The sequence below is a fragment of the Aulonocara sp. 'chitande type north' Nkhata Bay genome, linkage group LG23 (genome assembly GCF_057382095.1).
Source record: "Aulonocara sp. 'chitande type north' Nkhata Bay isolate Kocher_YH1m ecotype deep benthic linkage group LG23, A_spYH_male_GT1.1, whole genome shotgun sequence".
NCBI classification, from domain to species: domain Eukaryota; kingdom Metazoa; phylum Chordata; class Actinopteri; order Cichliformes; family Cichlidae; genus Aulonocara; species Aulonocara sp. 'chitande type north' Nkhata Bay.
The window spans coordinates 13,707,514-13,727,882 of record NC_141365.1 but is presented as its reverse complement, the minus strand read 5'-3'; the positions used below and the strand labels follow the sequence as shown (position 1 = coordinate 13,727,882).

General features: G+C 40.0%; 1 protein-coding gene across 7 annotated transcripts in view; it reads right to left on the bottom strand.

The window, feature by feature from the left end:
• The window catches only part of celf5a (cugbp, Elav-like family member 5a), a 194,483-nt gene extending 187,387 nt beyond the window's left edge, over positions 1-7,096 (bottom strand). For all 7 annotated transcript variants that reach the window (XM_086283460.1, XM_086283464.1, XM_086283461.1 and 4 more), the window contains exon 1: positions 6,650-7,096. In XM_086283460.1, the coding sequence (XP_086139586.1) occupies positions 6,650-7,007 (358 nt within the window). In that variant the 5' untranslated portion in view covers positions 7,008-7,096. The remainder of the gene's footprint in view (positions 1-6,649) is intronic.
• Positions 7,097-20,369: the final 13,273 nt, after the last annotated feature.

Below are 20,369 nucleotides of genomic sequence, written 5' to 3'. Positions count from 1 at the left end.
TGTCTCTCATCTTTCTATTCTGGCATGCAATTTGCTTGTATCAAACACACACAAAAAATGGATGCGATACATCTCTAGTACAAAGCCTCTGACCAGTTTATGTCACTGGCAATAGAGCACAGAGACTGTTGGCTGCGGCATCACTCCTTAAGTGAGAAAGATGGATGGAAGGAGCGTGGAGAGAGATGGCTGAGCGATGGAAGAGACGGGGTGTGAGGGGAGGCATGGAAAGGCGCTGGAAACGAGGCCTGCAGTCGCCCACAGATGCTCCCTCTGTCTCTCCCTCCTTTTGAGCACAGTACGGGAGCAGTCTTTTGGGGAGGCTGGCAGGCAATCAGTGATGCCATGCCAGCAGTGCAGCGATGGCAGCTTAACCTATTTTCGGAAATACCACAGAATATCTATTTATAACCGTGCTGAGCCGCATGTATCGTCACACATCCCTCATGGACTTGAGCATTCTTAGACATTTTCCAATCTAAAATGTGCCTTCCTTAAATTTCAAGGATTGCTTAATATCTGTGGAAAACAAGGTCTGCTAATAGTTCTGCTTATCCCCACTTAGGGTGGCAAACTACCATATTATTCACGCTGTCAAAATACTAACATTTTTCGCATAATATATTTTGTCATTAATTATAAACAGTTTTGCTGTTACTGCTTGCATTCTAATCATAAAATAAGAAATCACCTCTGGACAGCACAGAATTAACATTACAAGTAGCAGTGGTATTATTGAATTACATATTACTAGTGTTACTAGAGGGATTTTCTCATGTCAGCAGCTTTCAGGTGATTATTTTATCTGCCAAGCTTGGCCTCTGCTCCTCCTCAATCCATCCCATCCACTGTTGCCCAAACGGCAAACAGCCTGTCAGAGGCATCCTCCATGTCCCAAGCTGAACCATCACTCTGCTCTCCCAGCGCCTTGGGATAAAAGCTGCCATTTGTTTCTGCATCTCTGACAAACACTTATCCATCTGTCCATACATCCATTGTTCTGTGCCATGTGTCTGTCTGTCATTTGCCTCGTGAGCCCCGCTTCATACATGTTCCATCCTAACTGTGCAAATGCTCTCTGTCACACCGGGCTGTATGACAGTGGGGGGGGGGGATTAGGTGAGAGTACCAAGTCCAGTATCCACAAAGCTTTGTGTTCACGTGCACTCTCAGGCAGATTCGTGTAAGACATAAATGCATTGTTCATTCACACCAATATCAAGGACTCGACGATTTGGCAATCAGAGAAATGTGACAGCTTGACTAATCTGTGATTGTTTTTTGTCCAAAACACGGGGGCTAGCAAGCCCTCCAAGGGCACGGTACTATAAGACAAGACAAATAACTTATTATTTTCCAGGCTTGTACAAGGCTTTATCGCATGAGTTCTCCTGAACCATTCCAAAATGGAGAGGGATTATCACAAAACATTGCATTAAAATCTCCTCTCTCCCCTCTCCCTTGTTATTTCATTTTCCTTCTAAAATGAATCTGTGCCCAGCCAGGCTCAAACACAACATTAAAGAGCTCATGCTATTCTAACAGAAACCACCAACCCCCTCCTCCTCGCGCTCTCCCTTTTCCGCCCTCTGTGCCTTTATAACCCCCCTCCCCCCTCATAAGAGTACACTCTGCTCTGTAGGCAATGGCACTCTGCAAAGCTGCCCATTCAAAATAGATAGTCTAAATAGAGGGAGATAGAAGCCTAAGAAAATAGCTCTGACCTTTGAGCCTGAGCAGGAAGGCAGCGCGCTTCTGCCAACTCTACCTTTAGAAAAGAAATGTGTCCACAAAACAGCCAAAAATAATTCAACTCAAAAATCTTCCATTTAAAATTTCTGGAAAAAGCCAGTAGCGCAAATTAAAATCGCCTTCCATCTCGCATCGATTATTATTATAGGTTGTCATCAAAACAGTCAACTTACCAATATAACTTTTTAAAACACCATGGCATCACCACCATCCCTTGAAACACAAACACTGTCCAGAAAATGTAGAATGAAGGACCAAAGAGCTTTATTTACTTGAGTTAATGAAATGCAAAAACATTAGAGGTTCTGCTCATTTTCCCATCTCTGTTCCCATTCTGGGCACCCATTTACAGCAAACACATTCCACAAAGGTCATGGTGTAACAGCACTTCCAACAAACTGAAAGTATAATATACTGCAAGCAATAATGAATGTTGCATTGGTGCAGGAAATCAATCCATCTGAAAGGCTCTCCTGGGCAGGTATTAAAGGAAAGGGAATCGGAGACGGAATAAAAGTCAGGTGAGCCTGGTGAGCAGATACAAACCTCCAGCAGAGCGCAGCCTTGTTGCCATCTAAGATTGCCAATCTGCTTGGGAAACCAACAGAAAAGAGCAGGAGAGAGAGGGAGGCAGCACTCCTCATCCTGAAGTCAAGGCCCATAGCGCCTGTCAGTACCCGTTGAGCTGCTGCATCTTTTATGAGGAAAGCCCTGTTGCTTATTACAATATTTACAGACGTTTAAAGATTGCAAGGCGAGTGTTGTTACTGCATTAGCTTGGCTCGGTGGCCTTCGCTCACTAGACTCTGACAGGAGATTTTATTCTAGATTTGTTCAATCGAATCACTGCACAAAACTACACAGAGACCGAGAATTGTTTTTCAGGTGACTCAGAGGTCACACGCACAGCTGGAACGGAGTGTAGCTTTCATGGCATTTATGATATTGGTTCATTTCATTAGTAAATAGGCAATAATGTCAAAAGGAATAAGTTCCAAAGCTGTCTATTAAATCTGTAATATTAACACAGTTCGGTCTTTCTGTACAGTCCATGTCGTATCTACAGCTCTGTTTATGGATGTAAGCGAATTTTTCCCATCTGTTTCCCCAGGAGGGATGCTGTCCTACAGCAGTGCCGTGATCTTTGACACTTTCCATAAGGCACACGTAATATGAAAATGTGTGCATGTACTTCCATAATATCAAAGGAAGAAAGCAGCTTTAACAAACCAACGGTTGGTTTAACCAGTGCTGTTGCCTTTAAGCTCCATCTTCATAAAGGAAAACTGGAATGTATAGTTCTGGTTTGATGAATATGCTTTGTTCCAACTAGCTGTGCTTCCTTCCTTCTTTATTCTTTGAGGAGCACAACTTACAGAGAAACCCTATCCATCAGACTGCTTCAGACGAAGGAAAAAATAAAAACTTGAATAAATATTTCATTAGATTATTCTGTGATTTAATGTGCTTCTGCTTGCTGGGGTCTATGGCAATATCTCCATTTATAAATGCATTAACACAGTAATACTCAACACAAGCTTAGTATTGATATCCAGGCAGCCTTACTCGGCAGAATGGAGCAACCTAGGGATTTTTTTTTGTCTATGCGTCTACCTGTTGTGCTAAATTATACATTTCCTCTCTGATCTGAGTGCATTGTGGAAACTCACATGATATAATCTACCCAACTGCACTTTTAATTAAAGAATTTGATATAGCAAGCAACATAACAGGCACAATGCATAAAAGGAACACTGGTTCTGGATATATGCAAGTGCATATATGCATGTATGTATTTGTTCTGCATGTGCTAGTCAAAGGTAATTAGAGCCAAAGGGAGAAGTTTTCATAGTCTGTGATAAATTCAACATCAGGAAATCCTCTACTTATTAATACCAATTGGGCGACAATAATTGGCAGGCCATCGACAGCGTGGGCAGAATTAATCATTTGAAGAGGCAGGCTAGACTGAATTTTTAATTGGCAGAGGCAGCCACTGTTTAGGGAGGCAACCAGCTGATCACCCAAGAGACTGCTGCTTCAGACAATGCACATTTGCTAATCCTCTTGAGTCAAGTTATTATGGCCATGCATTATTATCACGCTTTACAAACTAATTCCATGTTTTCCCTCTCGGATTACCAAGGGGAAAAAACAGCTGCATAAGAAAAGAGGAAATAAACACAGAGAGCACAATGTGGATGAAATGAAAATCCAAAAAATCCAAATGACAGAATAAGCACAATGGCTACGAATGCACAACACTTAGTATAATGAAAATAGCATGTGCGCATGTGTGTATGTGCGTGTGTTCCTCTGTCCATCGATGTCTTTGTTAGTGTGAATGTGCCACTTTGAGGGTGCTTGCCCAGTGTTTCCATCAGGATGCGTACCCCATAATCCTTTTTCTGCTTAATAACGTGATTAACTATAAAATAACCTCATCAAGGATCACTGACACATTAGAGTTTGATTTTGTGTTGTTAATTGTGCAACAAGGCTTCATTACATCCTAACTCATTTAATTTGACTGAACTATGCTTATCTAAAATTAATTAGCGGTTTGTACGTTAAAATTCAGGGTAAATAATGACATGAGAAATGCATTTGGAATCATATTTTTAGCATTTTTGCTAGATCAGAAGGAGAGGATTATCCAGCTACATTTAAACAAGATTTTTTGTTTAGTAAAATGCAAAAAAAAAAAAAAAAAAAAAAAAATTATAATGCACAATGAACAGATATAAAGGTTCACTGGATATTTTTAAGGGATTTCACTTTGTTGAAAGGCTCTTTTGAGTTTTGCATTTCAAACTGACAAGAGAACAGAGGAGGTTGATCATACAGAGTCTCACCGAAAGCAAGCAGTACATCTCAATTACACATTTTCCTACTTCTTCTACTTTACCACCAGGGCAAGAATGATGTAATACATTGATGATAATATAATGCTACGAGGAAATCTAACAAAAAACCTTTTCAAATGAATTACAATGTAGTTAAGCAGTTTATCACTGTATTAATTGACAAAATAATTGCTAATTATGACATATCAAATTTATGGCCTAGACAAATGTCAAATATTTCACTTGAATTATATACATGTCTACCAAAGATCAGTGTTTTTGTATGCGTAATGGAAATGTGCTGTTTATGTTATGTGGAAAGCCTAAATTGTTTTTTCCCTGATAGCACGGTAAGGTGACATCATTCAGGACCCAAAATACTGCCATCACTGTAACATGGGTGAAATGACATTTTAGTATATGCATGAACACAAGCACAAAAACACACACATCCAAAGCAAACCAGATCAGTGCAATACTGAAGAAATGACTTCCACAACAATAACATCAACTTTACGACCGTCATAAAATATGTGGCAAACATTATTATTATTATTATATACTGTAACTGTATCCTGGTTTGAAACCCTCACAAAGACTTGTATTAATTATTCTGAAGGAGATGGGGACGACCTTTGTAGCAGAAACAAATTTAATATCTTGCGATGGTGACTTGATGCATGACACGACAGGGTTTGTAATGTTTACTGTCATACATTATCATTTGTCTTTTCTAAATGTCACTGTAATAAAAGGCTTATCTCCTGTGCTTACATCCTTCACACATCTGCATCTGCTCTGCGAAATGAAGAATCCACGTGTGGAAAAAAACAAAGAAAAGGGTTTTTTATAACTGTGGATTTGACTAAATGATAGTCGAGGCCATTGCATGCTTTTGTTTGTGACTTCTATGTGTCAGCAATGAAATCACCATAAATGTTCTCCAAATGCATTAAGTATGCAATTGCCCTTTTGTCGTTATATGAATAAGATGTTGCAAACTTTGTGGACAGTGCACTGGCCTGACCGTTACAATGAAACTAACAGTGATCACAGTGCTTATAGTCAAAGCCTGAATGTCACTGATCAGCTAAACCAGTGCAGCTCTGGGGTTATGCACTTCAGGTCTAAATTAAAGGTTGGGTGAGGGTTCACGGGTCATGACGATGACAATGATGACGTCTGCACTGCTTGAATCTAGGGGATGGGGGGTGCGGGGTATGAGGGGGGGCTGTATCGTGAAATGCTTTTCCCACCCAGGCAGTGATCTATATTCTTGCTAGCCAACTTCATTATGGAAGATGGAAGTTGTCAGTGTATGTATAGTGACCTGAGTGGATTTACACCCTCTGCTTCCATTTCAGCAGAAGCATCACTGCCCACTCTCCGTGGCGACGTCCGTCATCTTGTGACAGTTCGTGCGCCCTTTGGAGACGTTGTAGAATTGAACTGATTTCGCCGTGTCGCGTTTGCACCCAGCCCGCTCTATTTGCACATGGGGAGATGTTAAAGAAAGCATATGGATGAATAAATGATGCTGCCCCTCCGCAAAAGATGGGACTGGCAAGAGGAGGCTGTTGAAAAATGCATCCTTTCCGAGCGCCTCTGCCCCACTTAGGAGCGTGTTAAGGAAACACTCAAAGGCAATAAAATGAAGAATTGTTCCTCGTGTTCAAAACACTCAAAATATGTGCAAATCTTTCTTTTTGTGGTCATAATAAATACTGAAATTTAGAGATAGAAATACAAAAGCGCGTCAAACCAATCTGATAATTACTAAAAAGCTAAAAACTTGCCTTACGCACAAAAAAAGCAACTGGAGCAAAATGCCAAACCTCATGAATGTTATACAGAAATATGAGCAGTGATGAGCATAACGATACAGATTATTTGGGGGATTGACAGCTGAGCGATTAAGCCCGATTAAACATGAAAATAAAAGTGACAAAAATCCGCATTTCACTACAAATCAGTTCAGTACGTACAGATACTAATAAGCAGATATTAAGCTTCATATGGGCCTCTCAGCCATTCGAGGGGCGACACATTACCTTTGTGCATGCCGGTGTATCGGTCCTTGAGAACTGTCAGTTCGTGGATTTTCCCAAACTGTTCAAACAGGGGTTTCAGGTCTTTTTCTTCCAAGTTCCGCGGTATCTGCCCGATAAACAGTTTAATGGCATCTTGGTCCTTCATGTTGCCGCTCTCCGGATGAATTGAAATGGGTTCTGACCCGTTCATGGGTTTCGGAAATGTGATCTGAGGGTACTGGTGCTGATGTGGGATAAGTAGTAGTGGTTGTTGGGTCGGTGGTGCCCCCGGTCCGGTGAAAACCAGGCTGGAGTGAGAGGGCTGGGGCTGCTGTGGATGGTGCTGCCTTCTTGTTTCAGTCTGAGTGAATCTGGCCATTCTGAGCTGGGAGCAGAGTGGATAATAATGACAACACACACACACACACTGTGAGAGAGCAAGCACTCAGCTGGAAACCAGGCTGACTTTCTATCCGACACACAACACACACGCACACACAGCGAGGAAGAGGGGGTTGATATTGGTGAAATAAGCGCGCAGAAGCGATATGAGACACTATAGAGCGACACCCAGTGGTGTTTATGATGTACTCGAACTCAAAAAAGACTTCTTTCGGCTGCTTCCTTTAGGGGTCGCCACAGCGGATCATCTGCCTATGTTCCCTATCCCATCATTCTCCTCTGTCACATCAACCCTCTGCATGTCCTCCCTCACTACATCCACGAACCTTCTCTGAGGTTTTCATATTTTCCATCTTTTCCTCCTGCCTGGAAGATCCATATTCAACATCCACTGTCCAAAATCCTTCCTCTCCACATGTGCAAACCGTCTCACCCTTTTCTTTCTCACTTTGTCTCCAAACAGCTCACCGTGATCTGTCCCTCTGATGTACTAATTTCTAATTTTGTCCATTCTGGTTCCTCCCACTGAAAATCTTAACATTTTTAGCTCTGCCTCCTCCATAAATTACAGCAGGTCTCACTATCATCTTGCAAACCTTCCCTTTCTTTGCTGCTATGCTTCTGTCACAAATCTCGCCCTGCCTGCACTCTCTTCTTCACCTCTCTTGTCCACTGTCTGTCACTTTGGATGGCTGACCCCAAGTATTTACACTCCTCCACCTTGACTATCAATAATCCACCTTTCCACCAGTCTCCCTCATATATCCACACGTGTAGTCAGTCTTGCTTCTACTCAATTAAATTCCTTTTCTCTCCAGAGCATACCTCCACCTGTCGAGGCTCTCTTCCACATGTTCCCTACTCTCTTGTGGCCCCACGTAGCTGGGTTCAGCTCAACTCAGGAAAGACATTTTGGCAAAAAAAAAAAAAAAAACAGAACAAAAAAAAAATGAAAACATTAAAGATGGATTTGCTTTTGTTTTGTTTTCAATCACTGTCAAGACTGAAGGCAAAACCTTTACTTTAGTGAAAGTAGCAGCACAAAGAAAATTACTCAAGAGATTATTTCCCACAGCTGACATTCACAGTGGGGAAAACACAGGTGTTAGCAATTACAATAATGACAGCTCTGTTCTGTTTAAGCGCCCCAGTATGCAAGTCTGCAGCAGAATAGCCCGACTATTTACGCTCGCATATTTCTAGCTGTAATTTATAAAATGTCTTCTCTTAAAGTTTGATCACATTTTAAAATTTTAAATGTGGAAGCCAGCTGTCAATCTCTCAGTGTGTAAACAATGAATGAACCCTCTGGTGTCCACAACACTGTTTTGTCTTTAAAGGACCATCAGGAGGGGTAAAGAACACATTTATTTCTTTTTTCTCTAAATTAAAACAGCTGAAGGTTAAACAGTGCTACGGTGCAGGCCATTACCATGTATTTGAATTAATGGCACTGTAACAGTATCCAAAGGTTGTTCTTAAATCAAATAATCAAAGCTTGGCTTTTTAGTAAGACATTCCATTTTTCTGTTTCTGTGCCTACAAAGTTATCACAGCACAGAAAAGCTCAGCAGAACTTTTGTTCTAATTAAAATGTACCTTTAGAAGATTGCCATTTCATTTGGCTAATTTGGGTTCCCGAATCTTAATATTAGGTCTCTGAGCTGAAAAAGGATTTCTGCACTGAGCAAAGACTGTGGATTTTTTCCCCCCTTCATTTACTTGCTCTGAAAGAGATCACTTTACAGCCGGTGCTGAGAGGAGGAATGAATGCAGGGATCAATAACACTTTCAACGCTTTCATTGTAAGTTGCATGTACAGTTTTAATGAGCATGCGAGTATTGTAGAGAGAGCGTGGAAAGATACAGACCCTCTTCTTCAATAGCCAATTTTCAGCAAATAAAATGACAAAATATCAACTACTGTAGACAAATAAGTGAGCATTGAACTTCTTGTTCTTCCTCACCACAACGAATTCATAATACAACATCCAAAAGACAGAATTTTATGATTAATCTTTGAAAGAATAGTAACCACAAGGAAACTAGGCAAAGAGCTTTTTGTTGGATCAACATACAGAGCAATAATATCAGCTTGTTGATATAGAATAGAATAGCTCTTTATTGTCATTGCACATAGACAACAAAACTGTTGATACAAAATCTGTGATCTGTGTGCAGCCGGGCTTGTTGTCACGGCTTACATGGAAACTTAAAGGATTTTACTTCACCTGTGCTTTTCAAAGTTAAAATGCTGGCTGTAAAAACAGTTTATTGTCATCAGATTGAGTCGAGAGACCAACAAGCATTAACTACAATTAAGAGACTTACCATATTTTTTTCAAATAGCATGCAGACTAATCCCCCAAGAGGGGATTTATTTGCATCATTTGCTTTCTCTTTGCAGACTCTGTCAATAGCACTCAAATCCTTCGTGAAAATGAAACGCTGAACAAAAGAACGCCAGCAACAAAACTAATGCAAAACAGAGTAGGTAGTTTTGCAACTTAGCCACAAACCATCCTTTAAATAAAACACATCTGCAGGACAGATTTCTAATTACAGCCTATTTAACAGTGGGTTAAATGAAGTGATATACTGTCTGTGACAGCAGGCTCAAGGCTGCGAGGTGAATCGATACTGCTGGCTGTTGCTGCTGCTGCTGCTTCTCTCACCGTGGAGGAACGGCACCACAGGGGTGCTCTCCCAGAACTTTAACTTCTGAATATCTGCATCACTGTGTAAGTGAACCGCCTTCAGCAGCCCCTGTTGTTTTGAATTCCGCGGCGCACCTGAAAAGCTAGGCGAGTCTCACTTCCGAAGGGCCTAACGTGTAGCAGAAACAGACTGGTCAACAAAGTTCAGCGTTGAGAAGTTTGGAGAAAAAACATGGGCTACAAAGAGAAGACGGCTGTTTTCTCTGGGAGAGAAGTGGAGGTCATTTCAACTTTATTGAATTCTGCTCGTATAATTTATTTTTGCAAAGTTCAATAAGCGCAAGTATAGAGAGAAAGACGTAAGCTGGCAGGGGTACACATTGACACATACCAGTCAATAAAACGGCGGGTGGTGACTACATAGACACAAGGCATTTTGAAAAATGAATGTTACTCTTTGAAGCAGTAGGTCCCAGAACACCATGTAAGTTAGAGTTGCTGAAGCTGCTGTTTGTTTTCAATTTGCGCACCACAGTCAAAGTCTTATTTTATGCTCCACTCATAGTGTTATTAATTTATTGATTAAAAGAGGCAGGGTTCTCTGGCCATCTGAATGGGAGTTGGCAGGGACAGGAATCGAAGTAGATGTGTTTGGCATATGGCTCAGCGTGTCAGCCCGCTTACATCTGCAGTGGGGAAACAAACAGGGACACAGTACAGCTCATATTGAATAAGGGTAGTGAGCTGTCATGGCTCGGGCTCAGTGGCCTCTGAGGGAGGCTGAGTGGCTATTTTTAGGGATATGGTCAGCGCAGGGGGAGGGGTATTGAGAACTTCCACTTCATGGTTTTTTATTGACCAATGCCATTAGTGTTTTACCAGGCTGACGGCAGAGACAAGAAATCAATAAAGGTCACACTATTTGTGCAAACTAAAAAGTTACATACAATTTAACTTGCTGGCTTTTATTTTGCTGCTTGTTAACCAGTCTGGATCTTGAGAGGGAGGCAGCCTAGCTTGAGCTGTTCAGCTTGGGAAGTCTTTGAGGCCCGAGGGAGACAAAGGCAGCTCTGGGAGTCATTTTGCATTCTGCGAGCTCTTGTAGACGTACAGTCAAGACAGACATACTCCTACACTCATAAACACACACGCCACCCAATTATCCAAATTCAGCATTGTTCTCCAGATTGACTAACTCGCTTGCATAATAAGCAAACACCGTCCATGTGAAAGCGCACTTTAAAACGCTGCATGCTGTCTTGTTATGAGTTGATGTTGGTGAGCGAATTAGGAACTTGACATCACAAAGTGCGCAACACTTTGCTGTCAAGAGACAGCTCCTCTCTGCTCGGGCTGGCTTGGTGATTGCAGTTGTGGGTAAGCGGCAAGAGTAAGATGTGTCCCCCGGTGCCTAATTCATCGTTGCATTCTGGTTATGCATTGCAAAGCACGCTTGTTCAGCTGTAAGATGTTTTTCGAGAAAATTAGGGTGTGATGTGATGATGGTGTATCACACTTGAGACAGTTTTATGGACCAGTGACTTAACAGGCTGATGAGATGTGATAAGAGCTGGTTGAACTGCGGAGCTGGGGTGATGCACCTTTCTTTACAAGCCTTAGATCCCTGGAATGAAAGTAGCTTAGAGCTGTTTGATATTAACCAGTTATTCCAACAAAGAAGGACATTTTAGATTTTTTTTTTTTTTTTTTGTGGTTTTGGTTCTGTTGCAATCATTAAAAGGGTCATCTGTGTCAAATAGCCATCCATTCACTTACTTTACTGTTCATCTTACCAGGTTTACACTGGGATATTTTTGCAGACACTGGGCGAAGGTGGAGTTCTCACATCCAACTAACACAGAGAGAAATACCACACAAATTTAGAAATGCAACCTAACATGCATGTTAGTGGACGTCAGGAGGGAACTGGAGAACAGCCACGCACCCACAGGGAGAACATGTAAACTTTCCACCAAAAAGGCTTTAGCCAGCCACAAGGTCGAAGCCAGCAAGTATTTCCTCACTGCGAGGGGACAGGCCTAACTACTGCGGCACCGTTCTGACTGTGTGTCAAACGAGATCAGGAAAATAAGCTTAAATGTGTAAATAATTGAAACAGTGATATATTTTTTAAGATCTAAAGTAGAGATAAGTGCTACTTCACTACATCTGTTTGCTCTAATAAAACTCCACAACCCGAAATGACAAAATAGTAAAGACTTGCACATGAATTCTACAATCTCGGTGAGCATACATAATTATCCAACAGAGCCAATTTAAAAAGCAGCCGAAGAGTACACACCAATTTCCTTTTTTCATTTCCAGTTAAGAAAGGCCAGGAGTGTAATCATTAGGAAAAAGAAGGAAATGAGATGCCTCTTGGAGCCGTGCTTACAGTAACTAGCTGTCTAAATAATAATTACATCAACCTCCCTTAACTCTCTGTAGAATGAGCAATATAATTTTTAAGGGGACCTCAGATTTAAACTGCACCCAGGGGGTGTTTTTATTTATATTTCATTCTAATTGTCCCTGCTTACTTTCCGTGTTTTTACTCTGGTTGGTTGGTAGCAGTTCATTTTGGCACTAAACAGATCCAGTTTGTGGTTTCCTCCAGCTGAATTGGAGGAACTGCTTGTACTTTGTCCATGGAGGAAGTGAAGCAGACTGTTTTCTCCTGCACCAGTCTCTTGCTGTGCATTATATGTGTTGACGGATAAGAGAAGGGACAATCATTGAAAATAATTTTGACATATTGTAGATTAATTTTATCACCCAAAATTGCTTCCCGGAGAATCCTGTCACCCACTGTGACTGCAGTTTTGTTGCAGAGGAGAGAAATAGTCAGCCTGCAGAGCAATCATGTCTCCTAATCTGAGTCACTGCTGTGATCTGAGTAGCCTCAACAGCTACCTCAATTTCAAGATTGCCTGGACTGCTGCTGTTTTAGTATTGATACAATTATCGCTAGAAAAACATCATTAGATCAGCAGATTACATGGTGTTCAAGCTGCTTTTCCACAACCTCGGGTCAGCGGTGACCATTTTATTTGTATGCAGAACTGCCCATTTTGCAAGCAGATCTGCCCTTCCTATGTGTGTGTATATGATAAGTATATTTGCCTGGAAAGAGAAAATCCCTGCAATGTTACAAGTAAATCATTGCAATATTGAAACAGGTAAAATGGTGCACCAAGGTTTATGTATGAAAGTGTTTCCAAACACCCTTTTTAAAAAAAGAAAATACAAATCTGTACCAGAACAGTAGAAATTACAGACACTATAAACAACATTTTATAAATCCTTATAAAAGTTGGTCATTGTGATTTAAAAGAAGTTGACAAATTTTCTTTATACTCATTTATAGGGCATTATTTCAAGGGAATTTCCACCAAAATAAAATGACATGTAACAAATGATCACCGACTCTAGTCCCAGTTTATACTTGCACATTATAACCACAAGGTGGCAGTCGTGGTCCACTTCGTGCTCCCCTCTGATCCCAGTCATTTGAGGACACCCATGTCTAAATAATGACTAACCTATGATAAATTATTGATACTTCCCCTAAAGCTGTGTTAGGAAAGCCAAAAAAGCAAATCTTAGTAGCTGGCTCTGTATTTTGGCGTCCTTCGTTAGCTGATTACTTCTCTGCTTTGGCACAGTCCGTGCGGAGGCTTTTGCACAACTTTTATGTCAGGGAGCTTCTATTTGGTAACAGTAGGGGAGACCGGGGATAGTTGTAACATTTTTGACATTTCTGTCTGTAAAGTGGAGCTCTTTTAAGGTAGTGGATTCAAAATGGAATGCAAAGTATTTACATGTCTCTGCTATCAAATAGTGCAGCTATTTTCTCTGCAGCGCAATTACTCATTGCATGGTATGGTGAAATGTTACAATTAACCCCATAGTCTGGGTTAGTTGTAACATATCCCACACTATGAAATGTAACACAATGAAATAAGGGTACTGACAAAACATTAACATGTAATATTTTTTATTCAACACATGAATGCACTTAGAGCCATTTATGTAGCTGTGTGTGTGTGACAGAATGCAGAAATCTAGCTTTTGAACCATATTCCAACCCCCCAAAAAAGACAAATTATGGAATTTTCTGCAACTGAATATTTCATTAATTTAGGTTGGTCTTCCTTGATTTTGGCCTCATTGGCTCAGTGGGCATTGTAACCTACAACTCTTGCACCAACTTTTGAACATAACAATGAAGCTGAAAAAATGTAGTTGTGCACCAGCATCACAATTCCATTACTTTTTTCATGGCTTACCTTGGTGTGGTTTGCAAAGTGCTTCAGAAAGATGAGGAAATCTGTTTCTTGCACCCATCCTGATTTATTTCCACTACCACTACTTCCTACTGGTCCATCTCTGACAAAGTGGCCTGTATTATGTATGCGTGGGAACACAAACAGTGGAGAAATTGTGTTGCCAATGGCATTAACCACATGTACTAAGACCAGTGAACCTTTCTCTGATGTCATTGCCCCAACTTGTTTAATATAAGTTAAAGTAATAGTGCGGTAAGTTGTAATAGGGCTGTTCGATATAACGATATATACCGGATGACGATATAAAAGCGTCTATCGTTTCATTTTACGCTACCGTTTGTTTCGTGGTGTCGCAAAATAAACGGTTTACGGCAATATTTTTTCATCGTTTTGATGGTCACTGTAGTGGCTATATAAATTTCTTAAAGTTCTCTCTTTCTCTTATATTTAATATAACCACACTACAGACGGACAAGCGCCTGTTTTTATGCTTGTGGTTAGCAACAATGACGGTCACACCATCGCATGTCCGCTTGTTTATGTTCCACATAAACCTTTCACAATAAAGCTCAAGATCCTGTTTAGACTTTTCAAAATAAACTGAATCACGTGAAAGAGCAGATTATTTACGGATGAGAAGTAAAAAAGAGCTGCCAGGTGCTAAAAAATTAACCTTAGACTCAAACGTTAGTACGGAGCCCCGCAGGGGACATGGGAGAAAAAAAAATTAAGACAGACTTTTGCGAGATCTCGCAAAACTATCTCGGGATCTCGCAAAAGTTTTGCGAGATCTCGCAAAACAAACTCGGGATCTCGCAAAACTTTTAGCCGCATTCTTCGGACGCCGGCTCGAAGCCGACCGGGAGGTCGAGGCACGATGTGCCGGGAAAGCAGTGTTCCTCCCGGCTGTAGTAGGTCTTGACCTCCCGTTAGCTTCGAGCTAATGCGGCTAAAACTTTTGCGAGATCTCGCAAAACTTTTGCGAGATCCCGTGTTTGTTTTGCGAGATCCCGAGATAGTTTTGCGAGATCTCGCAAAAGTCCGTCTTAATTTTTTTTTCTCCCATGTCCCCTGCTGGGCTCCGTAAGAACAGGCTTTTCCCCGCAGCACACCGTGTAATAAACACTCACAAAGAAAACGGTGGCTGTTACAACTTATGTCTAAAAATGTATAGTTTCACTCGACTCCAGCTACATGACATGCAGCAGGAAACACTTCCCGCAAGACGAGCTGCACGAGATTCACAGAATTTACAGAAAATGTTACATTTTTGTGATTTATATCGTTATCGGACGATAGAATTCTTATATCGGGATATGAGATTTTGGTCATATCATACAGCCCTAAGTTGTAACATTTGCATTATTGTTACACCTAACCCAGACTGTTGCTGTTACAACTGACCCAGACTCCTATAGCCATGAACTAGCTAAGATTACAGCCAACGGCTAAAATATTAGCATTAAAGACATACACAGAATTTATCCCCATAGACATACAAATAACATAATTTAAGTTTGATGAGTTTAACTGCAGAGCAGAAAATGCTATTAAAAATTGAAATAAAGTTTTAAAAAAAAACTTACTTTTTAGCATACAAATTACTTTTTTTCTTCTTAAATTGTCTGTGTTTGACAAAATGTGCTGATTTTTCACATGTGATAGAAGAACTGAATTGGGCATGTACAGGATGAATCACATCATTTGACCCTGATTGGAGAAATTGTGTTACAACTGACCCACATTACAACTATCTCTGGTCTCCCCTACTACGCAACATATTTTGAGGAATATACTGTAACTGCCGAGCCAATGTTGAGGGCTTCGAGTCAGTCAGTTTCAATTTCTTGGTAGGCCTAGCTAACAACATTAAAAATAATAAGACATGTTTGAAAAGATTCTGCAACACTCTCAAAGTGAACTAAGCTACTACAAAGGTTTCTTCGGACTACTAAAAATGTGCTACTACGTGGACGGATAATAGAAGTTAATGTTGTTTCATTTTTATAACTTTTACAGCTGTTTTTGTGCTGTTAGGTTTGTCCAAACTGATAAAAGGCTGCTTCAGAGCAACTGAAAGCTGTTTAGGTTTCAGAGAGACAGGTTTTAAAAAAAAGTGACCCAAAAACTCATTAACTGACTGTATGGCTTTTCAGCTTTTAGTGTCTTTGTTCAGTCACATTGTTCAACAATGCTCGACACTATATTCCTTGATGATTGACACATAATTAAAGTAGAATTAAAGCAGCTCTGCTTTGAGTTGGAAAACAGAAATTTCCAGAGCTTTGGAGGAATGATACTGAAGTCCTCTTCAAGTATAAATATGTGATACTTTGAATTACTTAATAAAGCTGCATTATGTGTTTCATTAGTTTAATAAAACAACTAGTAATATATCTTGAAAAATAGTAAAATGGGAAAAGTGTATTCATTTGTACAAAGATATAGATTTAGTTTAGTGAACATAAGGTCAGGTGTTTAATGCTACCTTTAATTAAAAAGATGTTAACACAACTTGGCTGAAATATACATTGATGCCAATAAAGAACAGCATTGTTGTTATTGATAATGGAAGCAGAAGATTATCAAAATGTTAAAATGAATCTGCATTTACAGACAGAGTCCCTGGAAATTTAGCAGCTGAAGTGTTCAGCCTGTGTGACCTCACTCTGTGGTGAACAGTGGGGTAGATTTTGTGTTAGACGTGTCGAGTGCCTTTGACCGTACTAACAGGGAGAAAACAACAAGAGCTGAAAAGGATCGCATCGGAGCATTGTCTCTTATTTTCTCTTTGTTCGGCAGCCCTCTCTGCTCACGCACACGCGTCCGTTGTTTGCTATGACACAAGATGAAGCTACTTTTACTGCAAGTTAATTATTTCAGGATACACTGTGTTTTATTGAGCTTGTGATTTCCTCATTTACCAAGAAAGCAATACACATCATCACCAAACAGAAATATGGACTTTATTGCTGCAGACACATGATATGTTGTGTATTTGAGAAGTCTTTTTATCTTTAGAACGTTGATGGATCATCTTGTATTAAGCTATACAACATTAAAATATGTTTCCAGTGTTTTTTCCATTAAGTAAACTGTTTTTCACATTGAGAAGGCAAAATATGAGGAACACTTATCAAGAACTTCCCCAATGAAGGGAAATAAGTGACGTGGAGGGTGTTGTTGTGTCACTGTGAGTGGGTGTGGTTCCTTTAACCCCGTGAAGGCTTTTCATATTGTAATAGGGGAAAAAAATACTGGGAACAGAGGAAAATATAGATTTCTCATGATGGCTGGCAACTCTTAAGAATGTTATGCAGCACTTAAGAAATAGGGAAAAACATTAATTTCTTTTAAGTGCAAATGAGATCAAGAAGGACAAAAGAAATGCAATAACTCTTAACATCAAGACCTTATTTTTGCTGAACCACTGTGGGGCCCCCTGATGGTGACCCGCACTCAGACCTCTCTGCTGGACCCGCTGACCATGTTTCCAGTCTCTTCCCAATTCACAAGTCTGATCAGACTGCCTGAGCATAAATAAATCAGCCACACAGACCACTGAACCACATAAGGTAAAAAAATAATAATAATAAAAAATATAACATTTCTGGGAAGCTCAGGTTGTTTGGCTCCTAAACTTAACTCCAAATAACTGAGTCTTAAACACATTTCCTACATTTTTATTTTCAAAAAATCTCAATCGGAACAGGTTGAGCTGCACTGATTTGCAGTGAGTAAATATGACTATAAAGATTAAAATTGTGGTTGACCGCTGTTGGACTGTTGACCACTTTTGTGTTTTTATACAAAAATATCCTCCGGTTTAGTTCATCTTGATGTTTAAGGTCTTTAGGAATATTATAGGAACATCAAAGAGTTTTTTCTGTCCAGCCATCTTTTATTCAGATTTATCCAGCTCAGGGTCATGGAGCTTATCTGAGTGTATATTAGCAGGCATTTGGACAAACTGTCCTCACAGGCAATTCCATTTACTCCCATTTTTCATACCCATGAGTAATTTTGTGTTTTACATTTCAGACCTGCATCTCTTAAGCTTGTAGGAGGAAATGGGAGCAGCCAGAAAAAATGCAGACAAGTTGGAACATGCCCTAAAGTGCTGCTGCTGTGTTGAAAGTTAACCATCATTAACAATTTTTCTCTTTATAAAAATGTCTTCTTTATAGTGAAAGAATATTGCAATCCAGACAAATCCTCCTATGATGTGAGTGTTTTCAGAGCAGCACTGACATGAAAGGAAATTTAACAAAAGTCAAAGCACGCTTTGTAAAACAGCTACAGTGAGGTAGCATTTAGCAATGATCTGTTTTTATCTGGTGTTGTGCTGGAGCTCTCTGTGCTTAAGTAAACTTTTTCTAACTTTGCTGATATATGACTGAGGTATATTAACAGAGACACATTTCAAATCAAATCAAATCAAAATTTATTTATATAGCACATATTCAAACAACAGTGTTGACCATAGTGCTTCACAGTCAATAAAAACATGAGACAGTTAAAACAAACAATAAAAGGATATATAACTGGCATCACAAATACAGCTTGAAAGAATAGCACAAAAGATGAAACTCCTGACCCCAGGCACAGTCACGTATGTATGAGGATGGCTTTGAAAACAAAAAGCATTAATTTCACATTTACACAAAAGTCAATGAGCAAACAATATCCCCTTTACTTCTGTATGTACTAAATTATTACATCAATCTCACAGTAAACTGTGCTTCAAAGGGAAACTTAATAAGGGTAAATTCCTACTTCATGATCCTGTTAAGTTTTAAGAAGGAACAATAGAAAATATTCCAAGTAGAAGCACCACAGTGTTTTGGATGTGCACAGCTCAAGACCCTGCAGGGGCAAATTAAAAGCACCAACAACAACACTGGCACACGTCTACCAGAAATAACAGATTTTTATTTGACAGCGTGTTTGTGTCGATCCAAAGAATACTGAAAAATAATACCCCAGCCAAAACATGTTTACCTGGCTGTTATCTGGAAAGCCATACAGCTGTAAGAGCTCCCTGTCACCAAGTTCAGCTGTTTCTTTTATCAGCTTGAATGAATTCCTCCTCAATGCTTGAAAATGATGAAAAATATCTTTTTTAATGTTTAAATGGCTTATTTTTTTCTATACTTTTTTAGTGATTTTTACTCTTGCTTCCTCTTCATTTGATGGTTTTACCAACACAACCCAATGCCAGTAAGAAAATGCATAAAATTCTCCAAACTGGAAATCGCAGTCACTCATGCACACATGGAAAAGAATTATGTGGAAAGTACTGCTGTTTACAGAGGTTTTTCCATTTACTATGAATATAACTCCTTCATTTTGAGCCTGTATGAGGAGGCTTATGAGTGACAAAGCAAGGTCATTCAGTAATTCCACATTTTATGTCAGAAATATTCAGTGTGGGAATGTGTGGGATTTTGAGTTATTACATGACTCTGGATGTGTATCCACGATATCACACAGGTGGGTGAGGTGTGCAGAATGAGTACAGACATTTGTCTTTCAGCTCAACATGTAAATTTAAGTTCATTGTGCACCACTCGGTTTTGGGCACGAGGGCCACACTCGGAGGTGATGGAGCTTCTGCTCATCCAATTCAGGGCCGGGGAGTGGGGGAGGTGGAACCTATTCCAGCTGTGATAGGGCAACTGTTCATGTTCACATTCACACCCGTGGTCAATTTAGAATGAGCAATTATTCTAATCCCACTAACTGGATGTCTTTGGACTGTGGGAGGTGTACCCGGAGAGAACTGAAAGAGACATGGGAAGAACATGCAAACATTCAAACCCAGGACCTTCTTACTGTCAGGTGACACTGCTAACCACCACCTGAAATTAAACTTAAATATGCCATAGTATGGTAATCACATTCATATCAAATATTGTTTTTTAAGAAATGTTAAGCAGCAGGTTAAAAATGAATTGAATTTGTTTTCTATGTAGTTTTCTGTACCTTAACGACTTCTTGCTGGAGAAGCTCTGCTGCAGAAGATTTGCTGTAGCTCAACTTCTTAGAAGTACTCTAGTTTCAGTTTCTGACATTCAAAGTGCCGAATACATCTGTTAACACACATTTAAACAGAACCTCATCTACCATTGGTCATACACATAGGTAGGTTGGTGCATCAGAGTCATTCTGGGGTAAGGAATTTTGCCAAAGGATGCTTTGAATTCCAGACATGAGGAATCAGGGAATGAATCAAACAGCTCCTGCCTCACATTTCACATCTGCGAGCCAGGGTACTGTATAACAGCTCAATCATGCATATTCTTCCAGTATGTGATCTTTTTTCAGGGAAACTGAAATTTTTTTTCCTGGATGTTTATCTCTAATTATGCTTCTCACTTGGGAGGTCAGTGT